General features: G+C 36.7%; 3 protein-coding genes across 3 annotated transcripts; 2 read left to right on the forward strand and 1 right to left on the reverse strand.

The window, feature by feature from the left end:
- The first annotated feature begins 1,780 nt into the window (after positions 1 to 1,780).
- On the forward strand, positions 1,781 to 2,319 carry LOC133790080 (auxin-responsive protein SAUR21-like). The gene has a single exon (XM_062227659.1). The coding sequence runs from the start codon at positions 1,845 to 1,847 to the stop codon at positions 2,139 to 2,141; it is 297 nt and encodes a 98-aa protein (XP_062083643.1). The 5' UTR covers positions 1,781 to 1,844; the 3' UTR covers positions 2,142 to 2,319.
- Positions 2,320 to 3,090: 771 nt separating this feature from the next.
- On the reverse strand, positions 3,091 to 3,696 carry LOC133789049 (auxin-induced protein 15A-like). The gene has a single exon (XM_062226761.1). It carries the CDS (start codon positions 3,560 to 3,562, stop codon positions 3,284 to 3,286), a length of 279 nt encoding a protein of 92 aa, XP_062082745.1. The 5' UTR covers positions 3,563 to 3,696; the 3' UTR covers positions 3,091 to 3,283.
- A 1,716-nt stretch (positions 3,697 to 5,412) lies between these two features.
- LOC133789047 (auxin-responsive protein SAUR21-like) lies at positions 5,413 to 5,939 on the forward strand. Its single transcript, XM_062226759.1, has one exon. It carries the CDS (start codon positions 5,464 to 5,466, stop codon positions 5,758 to 5,760), a length of 297 nt encoding a protein of 98 aa, XP_062082743.1. The 5' UTR covers positions 5,413 to 5,463; the 3' UTR covers positions 5,761 to 5,939.
- Positions 5,940 to 11,561: the final 5,622 nt, after the last annotated feature.

Consider the following 11,561-nt stretch of genomic DNA (forward strand, 5'->3'; position numbering starts at 1 on the left):
GTATATATAATCAATACCCTTGATGAGAAATGTAGAAAAGATAACTCTGTTGTGTGGAAATGAATGGTGCTGATTGAGGAGATGGGGTCTAGTGAGTGGCATAATCTTTGAGCAATCACATGGTTGTGTCTTCCAGCTCATTATTATTGATTCAAAGTTGAAAGTCGACTTATTTGAAAGCCACAAGAGAAAAACATTGTTAGTTGGAGGATGCATTAGGTGATCAGATATGTTCCAAAATGGTTTCCCTTTGCTGCATATCATATGTTTCAAGTGGGGTTCCCTTGTAGGTTGTTCACCTGGTGATGTCCATGCATATGTCACGGTCACAACCAAGTGTCCATGTATGAGTTAGAAGACAAAGCCATGTGAAGGTTCAAATGCTTATGTTTTTTTGCAACTTTCAAACCAACCCAATTGCCTGAGTATGCCAGAGAACCATTCATCTATATATACAGGCACGTTACCACAAAGCTAAATCATCAAGTTCCCACATTCTCTATTAGAAAATCATTTGTGAAAACTCGGAAAGAGAGGTCAACATGGCATTTGAATTGCTTGGTTTTGTCCATGGTAAGAAGCCTGTTGAGAGGTCACTTTCCATGGCATTTGAAGGGATACTTTGCAGTCTCTGTTGGAGAAGATCAAAAGAAGAGTTATGTAGTGCCTATGTCTAGAGAGCTACTATGGAAGATGAAGAATTCAGATATGAAAACTACAATTCTTTGCACAGATGACATCTTCATTGATCTAAGCTCTCAAAATTGTAAATATCAGCACTAAAATTGGGAGAGAGGAGTGAAGACATCAAGTCCTTTGTATGCCATATTGAGCCAATGATCTTATGATAGAATAGGAAAATGGAGAAGATTTCTAAACGAGAATCTAGAAAAAAAAAAGGCTTCAACCAAATATTTCATTCAAGAAAAAGAAATGTAATAGCATTCAGTTGTATCATTCTTGGAAACACTTCCTTTTGGAAAAATATTTACATTGTATCGGCATTGTTTGTCATCCATTTCATTTATACTAATAGTTTGGCATTCAACTGAGAAATAAGATGGATGAACGTGAATTTTTTGCAAGGGAAATAAAGAGATCTAAGAGAAATGCTGAGAAACACAATTATGTTTCTATAAAATCTATGTCCTTGGTAGGATATGATTTAGTATATATATATATATATATATATATTCCTTTATCCAAATGAATAGTGAACACTAAAGAGCCAAGTAGTTGGATGGGGTGTAGTAAGGAGCATAGTCCTTGAGCAATCACATGGAATTATCTTTCTACTTGTCCATACTTACTCAAAGTTGAGAACTGCTTTCTTTTTAAACAAAATTAAGAAAATTAACAAATAAAGGTGGAAACCAGCAGCTGGATTTGTCTGCATAACTTTCTTTCTCTTGTTGGTTGAATTGAAAAGAAGGGAAAGAAAAGGATGATGAGCGAGTTCATTATATATGTTTCACAATGGTTTCTCTTTGTTGCCAATCTTATTGCACAAATGGGCTCTGTTGTTGTTTGTTCTTATGGTAATGGTTAGACATATCACATGTATAAATGTCTCAATTATAGCTAAACTTTCATATATGAGTTGGAAGACAAAGCCATGTTAACTTCAAATACTTGTGTCTCTTGCAAATTTGTCAAACCGTTCCAAAATTTGTCAGAACCACTTATTTAGAAGCCTTAGATATGTATGCATTCCAACAGTCCATTAATCTATATAAAGGCACATAACCACACAGCTAAATCATCAAGTCCTCACATTCTCTACTACAAAATATTGTTGTGAACTCTAATACTTCTTCTAAAGAAAAACACAAAGGAAGATCAACATGGCATTTGGATTTCCTGGCTTTGCTCAGGGTAAAAAGGCTCTCCGAAGATCACTTTCAGGCATTAAAGAAGCAACTTTAAAGTCTGCAACCATTCCAAAAAGATGCTTTGCTGTCTATGTCGGAGAAGATCAAAAGAAGCATTATGTAGTACCTCTTTCGTACCTAAATGAGCCTGCATTTCAAGACTTGCTGAGCATGGCAGAAGAAGAATTCGGATATGAGCACCCAATGGGTGGACTCACAATTCCTTGCAGAGAAGACATATTCATTGACATCACATCTCAGTTGAATTGATTGTAATTTGTAGTACTGAACATAGATTCACAGAAAACCATTTTGTAGATCATATACTTTTACCCTTCTTGTTTTAGTTAAAAAAGGGAATTTTTTTGACTAGTTATGAAACTAGCAAATAGAAAGAACTCATTTGATTAATACTTGTCCTCTTTTCGGTTGAGTTCCATTTTTCTTGTTGTTAAATTTCTCTGTCTTTGCCAACTCAAAGCTCACTGGCCTTTATTTGAGAAGAATTTAGAATCAACTAAAACAGTAATATTACTGAATCACAAACATTACTTTAACAATGCTTATAAATATAAATTTATAGCTGAGATCAATAACTGCTGCCTAAATGAATGAACTGATTTTAATACTTGACATAGACTAGCTTTCATTTCACTGACAATTACTTGATATAGTAACTCAAGTGTGTGTGTGTGTGTGTATAACTCAATTAGTTTGCAAATTTTGTTTCTTAATCATAACTCCAAATTATACACCTCTTGAGTTAAATTTTCATTGAAGGGACTAGAGATGATATGAGAAAAAGTAGAATATAATAAGCCTTAAACAAACAAACTCACAAGGCAAAGTACTAAAATAAAGAGACAACTGTGTCTAAGAGTAGAACCAAAATTTGTTCTCTGCTTCATCCAAATCAGCTGGTGAAATAATAACTTCTAACTGTGTTGTTGTGTCACTATAAATCTATTAACTTTTCTTTTATTGAAGGCAAGAAGAGGCTGTTGTCACACTTCTTTATATTCTGTTATGTGCCAAAACTCAGTTTTTGAAAAATGTGTCATAACAGTCTTGAGGTGCTCTTTGATCTGTTTGGTCTGACAACTTAAAACTAAAATTAATGACTATTTTGAAGTGCCAATTCACAATTTCGCAGTACTATTTTGCAGACCGATATAGAACGAGAAGAAGGACAAGGATTCTAGATCTTAATATAAAGAGATTAAAACATAAATAACACAATTCATTGAACAAAATCTTTGATAGTTTCATTTGTATCATTCTCAGGGATATTTTCATATCAGTCCCTAAGGAAAAATATTTACGTAGTGATAGTATTGGCATTGTTTGCCATACAAAATTGTAACAATAATTTTTGTCAGTAGTTAGCATCTATCTATACTCATCATCATTTATCAGATATTTAAGCTAGAAACAAGATTGATGAAAGCATCTTCACTGCAGGGAATTGTTAGAGCACCCATTGGATGATCAAATCCGAATTCTTCTTCAGCCTGACATAGCAATTCTTGGAATGAAGGATGGTTCAAGTATGATACTGGGATCACAAATCTTGTCATTTTGTTCTCCCCAACATAAACTGCCAAATAGCCTTTTGGAACATCTTTTACACTAGAAAAAGACCTCTGAATAAGTTGCTTAGCATGAACTACACCAGGAAAACGGAAACCCATGATTGTTTAAGTCTCTATGGTAGAGATGAAAGAAGAAAGTGTAAGCAAAGAAAGAGCTCTAAAAGTTTTGCAAAAGAAAGCTCTATTACTTGAGAATGTGAGGAGTTGAGATGCTATAGAACCTAATCTTATTGAGTATATACCCTTGATGAGAAATGTAGAAAAGATAACTCTTGTGTGGAAATCAATGATGGAGATTGAAGAGGCAATTAATGAGATGGGGTCTAGCGAGTGGCATAATCTTTGAGCAATCACATGGTTGTGCCTTCCTTCTCATTATTATTGGTTCAAAGTTGAAAACCGGCTTATTTGAAAGCCACAAAATAAAAAAGTATTAGTTGAAGGATGCATTAGTCGATCACATATCTTCCAAAATGGTTTCACTATAATGGTTATCTTTTGTTTCAAGTGGGGTTCCTTTGTAGGTTGTTCACCTGGTGATGTCTATAGATATGTCACAGTCACAACCAAGTGTCAACGTATGAGTTAGAGACAAAGGCATGTGAAGATTCAAACCTACCCAATTGCCTGTGTATGACAGAGAGCCATTCATCTTTATTTATATATATATATATATATATATATATATGCTCGTTACCACAAAGCTAAATCATCAAGTTCCCATATTCTTTATTGAAAAATCATTTGTGATAAAAAATGATAACTTGGAAAGAAAGGTCAACATGGCATTCTGAATTTTCTGGTTTTGTCCATGGAAAGAAGACTGTCGGGAGGTCACTTTCCAATGTAAAAGAACCAGCTTTGAAAACTACAAACATTCCAAAAGGCTACTTTGCAATCTATGTTGGAGAAGATCAAAAGAAGAGTTATGTATTACCTTTGTCTCCAGCTACTAAGTATGGAAGAAGAAGAGGAAGAATTCAGATATGAAAATTACAATTCTTTGCAGAGATGATATCTTCATTGATCTAAGTTCTTAGAATTGTAAATACCAGCACTAAACAAGAATTGGAGAAAGGAAAGAGGACATCAAGTCCTGTATATGCAATATTGAGCCGCTGATCTTATGATTGAACAAGAAAATGGAGAAGGTTTCTATACCAGAATCTATAAGAAAAAAAGACTTCAGCCAAATAATTCATTCAAGGAAAAGAAATGCAATAGCATTCATTTGTATCATTCTTGGAAACATTTCCTATTGGCCATCCTAAGCATTGTTTGTCATCCGGCCATTTTGTCTGTACTCATAATTTGGCATTCAACTCAGAAATAAGATGGATGAATGTGTCTTTTTTGCAAGGGAAAGAAAGAGATCTAAGAGAAATGCTAAGGAACCCAGTTATGTTTCTATAATATCAATGTCCTTGCTATGATATGACTTGGTAGATATTTATATATACATATTTATATATTCCTTTATCCAAATGTTTATTGAAGCCTAAAAAGCCAAGTAGTTGGATGGGGTATACTAAGAAGCATAGTCCTTGAGAGCAATCACATGGTATTGTCTTCCTAATTTATGGTGACTAAGAAATAATGGTGGAAACCAGTAGCTGTATTTGTCTTCATAATTTTCCTCCTCTCATTGGTTGAATTAAAAAAAGAAAAAAGGATGATGAGCTAGTTCATAATATATGTTTCACAATGGTTTCTCTTTGTTGCAAATCTTATAGCACAAGTGGGCTCTATTGTTGCTTTTATATATGACTTGGAAGACAAAGCCATGTGAACTTTCCAATGCTTATGTCTCTTGCAAATTTGTCAAACCTTCCCAAATGTCTTCAGAACCACTTATTCAGAAGCCTTAGATAAGTGTGCATTCATCTATATAAGGGTGCATAACCACACAGCTAATTCATCAAGTCCTCACATTCTCTACTACAAAATATTTTTGTGAACTCTAATACTTATTCTAAAGAAAAACATAAAAGAAGATCAACATGGCATTTGGATTGTCCGGCTTTGTTCAGGGTAAGAAGGCTCTCCGAAGATCACTTTCAGGCATCAAAGAAGTAACCTTGAAGTCTGCAACCATTCCAAAAGGCTGCTTAGCTATCTATGTTGGAGAAGATCAAAAGAAGCATTATGTAGTACCTCTTTCGTACCTAAATGAGCCTGCTTTTCAAGACTTGCTGAGTATGGCAGAAGAAGAATTTGGATATGACCATCCGATGGGTGGACTCACAATTCCTTGCAGAGAAGACATATTCATTGACATCACATCCCAGTTGAATTGATTGTAATTTGTAGCTTTGACATAGATTCACTAGAAACAATTTTGTAGATTATATACTTTTACCCTTTTTCTTGGAAAAAAGGGAAATTTTTTGAGTCCTTGAGAAACTAGAAAATAGAAATTACTCATTTGATCAACACTTGTTCTCTTTTCGGTTGAATTCTATTTTTCTTGCTGCTATATCTTTCTATAATCAATGTCTCTGCCTTTGCCAACTTCAAGGCTCATTGACCTTTATTTGAGAAGAATTTAAAATCAACTAAAACAATAATATTACTGAATCACAAACATTAATTTATAAATGTAATTTTGGTAACTGAGATCAATAATTGCTGCCACTGATTTCAATGGATGCTTTAACTTTCTTTGATCCTAATGAACTTAGATTTCATTTCACTGATAATTACTCGATATACTAACTCAAGTATGTTTTCGTAAATTAGTTTGCAAAACTTAGTTGTTGATAAAAATTTAAGAAGAATCATGGGATTGGGCTAGCTAAACAAGTATGCAAGGTCCCAACTCATTAGTCAAACAAAAAAGTATTGGCAGCGTGCTATGAATAAGGAACTTTCAGCTTTGCAAAAGACAGATTCTTGGGATTTGGTACCTTTACCTTCTGGTAAACGTATACTATTGGTTCTAGTTGAGTCTATAAAATCAAGATCAAGTTCGATGGGTTTGTTGAACGCTACAAAGCTAGATTGGTGGCTAAGGAATTTTCTCAGCAGTAAGGTAAGGATTGTGAGGAAACTTTTGTTCTCGTTGCAAAATTAACTACCATTCGTACTCTTATAGCAGTTGTATTTGTTCGTCAATGGAATATATCTCAGATGGCCAAAACAGCCCAGGCGGGCCACGACCTACCCTTGAGGGTCACGGCGCGCCCCTAAAGTCAGAGGCCCTCCCCCTGGAAATGGAACATGGGCCGCAACCTGCCCTTGAGGGTCGCGACGCGCCTCCCAGACAGAAGCCCCCAAGGGCCCTAGGTTCGGTTGGGTCGCGACCCCTCAAGAATAGGGCCGCGACTTGGCCCAGCCAACCCATATTTTCTCCATTTTTCATCATCCAAATTCAACTAAAACCATCCCAATTCCACCCTAAAACAATAATTCAATCATCATTGATAATTATGCAAAGACACAATCCATAAAACCCAAATGAGAGATAGCAAAAAGATGAAGAGAGAACAGGGAGGCTAGAGTGTATTGCAAAATAGAGAGAAAAGTATTCTAGGTTACAAAACTAATAAGCCAAGCCTTTTATATAAGGCAAAAGATATAAAATAACAATAATTAAGAAAAGACTAAAATGCCCTCAAATAATAACTCTAACACACCCCCTCAAACTCACGATGCAGCAACAATAAGCATCGAGAGTTTGCCAACTAGAAATTGAAAACGAGAAAAAGAATGAGACTTAGTAAAGAAGTCAGCAATCTTTAAAGAAGAAGGAACAAAAGGCAAAGTGATAGTGAGATAAACCAAACTGCCAACAATAGTGCGATACAAAGTAGGATCATGCAAGGGAGTGCCATCAGAAGGAGAATACTGAACATTGAGCTCAAAAGGAGTGGCAACTACTTTTGTATCTGTAAGCCGAGCACGGTCAATAATGTCAGAAGTGTATTTTGACTGAGAAAGAAGATAGCCTTTTGGGGAGAAGGCAACTTCAATACCCAGAAAATACCGAAGAGGCCCCAAATCCTTCATCTCAAACTGTGAAGCTAATTGAGACTTTAACACTGCAATTCCATCTAAATCATCACCAGTAATGATCATATCATCAACATATAAGGAAAGGAGAATACGACCTGCATTGGTACACTTAACAAATAGTGCTGAGTCATGATTACTTGAGAGAAACCCAAGAGAAGTAATAACATTGGAGAACTTCTCAAACCATGCTCGAGGAGCCTGCTTGAGACCATACAGAGCTTTCTTAAGCTTACAAACTTCTCCATGATTGTGAGGGACCCCAAGAGGAGGAACCATGTAGACCTTTTCATGTAAATCGCCACTCAAGAAAGCATTCTTAACATCCAACTGAGATATATTCCACTGACGAGCAGATGCAACTGCTATAAGAGCACGGACAGTAGTCATTTTTGCAACAGGAGCAAAAGTTTCCTCAAAATCCATACCATACTGTTGAGAAAATCCCTTAGCTACCAATCTAGCTTTGTAGCGTTCAACAGACCCATCAGACTTGGTCTTGATTTTATAAACCCAACGAGAACCAATTGTATGTTTACCAGGAGGTAAAGATACCAAATCCCAAGTATCTGTCTTGTGCAAAGCTGAAAGTTCCTCATTCATAGCATGCTGCCAAAGAGGGTCAGTAACTGCTTCTTTATAGGATAAAGGCTCAGAGAGACAATGAATAGACGCTAAAAACGAAGTGAAAGGGATAGAATAAGACGAATAAACAAAATGTGGTAGTTTAGTAGACTTACGAGTGTGCTGAGGATAGCGAGGAGGATCTACAGTATCAGAAGGATCTAGAACAGCTGTAGGCGGAGGTGTTTCAGAAAATGTCAGCCTGCGAAATACCAGTATCAATAGCTCGAGACCTGCGAGAGTAATGAAGTGGAAAAGGGACTATAGGAGCAGGAGAAGATTCAGACTCTACAATTTGAGGAACTTGAGGAGAAGAGGTACTTGTATGCTCACAAAAAGGATCAATATGAATAAGATCTGATTTGGTCAAGTTGTGAGTAGTGCCAGGAATAGAAAAGAGGTTATATGCTCAAGAAAAACAACATGGCGAGATACATATAATTTTTGAGAAGTTGGATCAAAACAACGATATCCTTTTTGGCCATCACCATAACCAAGGAACACACAAAGTGCAGAGCGTGATGACAGTTTTGTACGCTCTACACTAGGACGAAGAACAAAGCAAGTAGAACCAAAGACTCTCAAAGAAGAATAATCAGGGATATGTCCATATAGTTTTTCAAAAGGGGACAAACCTGAAGTGATTGAAGATGGAATCTTATTAATAAGGTTGACTGCAGTGAGAACTGCTTCTCCCCAAAACTGACTAGGCACAGATGAGGACAACAAAAGAGAACGAGCAGTTTCAATAATGTGTCTATGCTTTCTTTCAGCAACACCATTTTGTTCAGGGGTATCTGTACAAGAAGTTTGATACACAGTTCCATCTAAAGCAAGCAAATTATAGAATTTATTTGAAGTATATTAACCACCTTGATCACATCTAAAACATTTAATAACAGAAGCATGTTGAGTTTTTATATAAGCTCGAAAACGATCATAAATATCATAGAAATCATAACGACATTTCATTAAAAAAACCCAACAAAATCGAGTGTGATCATCAACAAAAGAGACATAATATCTAGACCCTCCTTTTGTAGCAATAGGAGAGGGTCCCCACACATCAGAATGAACTAAGTCAAAAGGTGCAACAGAACATGAAGTACTTTTACTGAAAGGTAAAGCAGAAAAATTTGCAAGTTTACAACCACTACAATCAGAAATATCATGAACTTGAAAATCTCCTAAGGTTCCTATAGAAGCTAAGAATCTTAAACGGGAAGCTGAAACATGACCAAGGTTAGAGTGCCATAAATAAAAACTAGACGATGATGGAGACAATCGAAAGGAAGACAGATCAACACTAGGAGCTGCAAAGACTGGTAATCTCAGCTCATCCAAAACATATAAACCCCCCCGCCTACGGCCGGTCCCAATCAGCTTTTGAGACTGCGGATCCTGCACATGACAAGAGGTAGAAGAAAAAGACACTGAGTAACCAGAATCACACAATTGACCAACAGATACAAGGTTTAGTGAAAGCTTAGGAATATGGTAAACATTAGGAAGTGATAAATGATGACTGACAACAGAACCAACACCTGCTAATGGCATAGGAGTACCATCAGCAGTCATGACAGGCACAGATGATGCAGGACACAAGGAAACAAAAGATTTCGAATGTGGAGACATATAGTGCGAGGCTCCAGAATCTAAAATCCATGTAGAGGATGTCATACCTGAAGAGCTAGTAGGGGGCTGACCTACCGAAGAAGAGGCGGACATGGCATGTGGCTGCATGGTAAGAAACTTCTGAAACTGTTCTGAGAGGGCAGCAAGAGCAGGATTGGAAGATGAGGCCCCAAAATCATACGAGTCAGATGGAGGTACAGTAGCAACGACATTAAATTTCGGAGGACGGTATGGTTGAGGTTGTGAGTGGTTGCCAAACTGTGGTTGGCTACCATAATGAGGCGATTGATTACCGAATTGAGGAGGTCTGAGTTGATGTCTTTGTTGCTGAGGTGCACGATTTACTAATTTAGGACACTGAGCCTTCCAGTGACCTTTTTGTTTGCAAAAGCTGCATTCATCAACTCCAACCTTAAGAAATTCAATTCCATAAACCCTTCTCTGATACCATGATAATTATGCAAAGACACAATCCATAAAACCCAAATGAGAGATAGCAAAAAGATGAAGAGAGAAAAGGGAGGCTAGAGTGTATTGCAAAATAGAGAGAAAAGTATTCTAGGTTACAAAACTAATAAGCCAAGCCTTTTATATAAGGCAAAAGATATAAAATAACAATAATTAAGAAAAGACTAAAATGCCCTCAAATAATAACTCTAACAATCATAACAGTTTTAATATCTTCCAAGCAACAAAACCCAACTAAAATCTAAATTAAAACCCACCAAAAATCAAACTCTCATACTTGAGCCACAAGCTCAAGAACAACTCAAACTCTAAGGAAAACAGGGCAGAAATCAATCTGAAACAAGGATTAAGGTATTACCTTAGCTATGAATGGTGATCCCCTAGCCACAAGCTATCCGAATTCTAATCCCGAGCCTTCAATTCCTTAGTTTTCAGCCAAAATCTACTTAGTTCTTCAAGAAGTTACTTAGGGAAGCTGAGAGAGAAAGAGAGAGAGAGATTCGGTTCAGTGAGGTGTTTAAGTGTTTATGCTTTTGTTTCCTAGAGGCTTAAACGACTTAAGCTAATCCCGAGACTTGGGGTACCAAAAATGTCCCTGAGGGAAAAATGGTCAAAATCCCCAGTATTCCGTCCTAATCTCGCTAACTCCAAATATATCTTCAATTATTCATTCCCATTACTTGATAACCTGATTTAATGCCAAATACCTAAAATACCCCTTGACTCATCCCGAGTCAGGTATTGGGCCCTGTTGTGACTTTCCTTCTAACTTGCTCCTTAGGATCGTCTCGTGTAGAGTAACCCAAATTAACCCACATAATAATGTGGTCTCTCACATATATCAGATATATGAACATATATACAATTATGCCCATAACCGGCCAAATTACGAAAGTTTCCATTCCAATAAGAAACGGGCCCACATGTATATTTAATATCCCTAAACATACATAACTAGTTATATTATCATATAACTCACATAATCAGAATCAAATATATCAAATAAACATATAATTCCATATACTTTCATCCTGGCCCCCTAATCAACGCCCTAAGCCTTATTAGGTAATTTTGGGATGTTACAAAACCCCTCTCTGTCTGCATCGTGGGCTGTGGCCCACCAAAAAGGGGCAGCGGTCCAAGGTGCCCCCAACAGCCAGAAACCACCTTTTTTCAAGCTTGGGCCGCGACACACAATAAAAGGGTCGCGGCCCAACCATGAACACAACCCATAAACTCCGATTTTCCCATTTCAAATCATTCCAAAAACCTTTCCAAACATACCCAAATCTCATAAACAAAGTTCTCAATCATGTCAATGGCCCAAAACCATCAAAACCCAAACTTCAAATCATTCAAA

This window comes from Humulus lupulus, chromosome 7 (genome assembly GCF_963169125.1).
Source record: "Humulus lupulus chromosome 7, drHumLupu1.1, whole genome shotgun sequence".
Classification (NCBI taxonomy): Eukaryota; Viridiplantae; Streptophyta; class Magnoliopsida; order Rosales; family Cannabaceae; genus Humulus; species Humulus lupulus.

What these genes read in the sequence shown, in the direction of transcription:
- LOC133790080 (XM_062227659.1), top strand. Translation starts at nt 1,845, where the DNA reads ATGGCATTTGGATTTCCTGGCTTTGCTCAGGGTAAAAAGGCTCTCCGA.
- LOC133789049 (XM_062226761.1), bottom strand. Translation starts at nt 3,562, where the DNA reads ATGGGTTTCCGTTTTCCTGGTGTAGTTCATGCTAAGCAACTTATTCAG.
- LOC133789047 (XM_062226759.1), top strand. Translation starts at nt 5,464, where the DNA reads ATGGCATTTGGATTGTCCGGCTTTGTTCAGGGTAAGAAGGCTCTCCGA.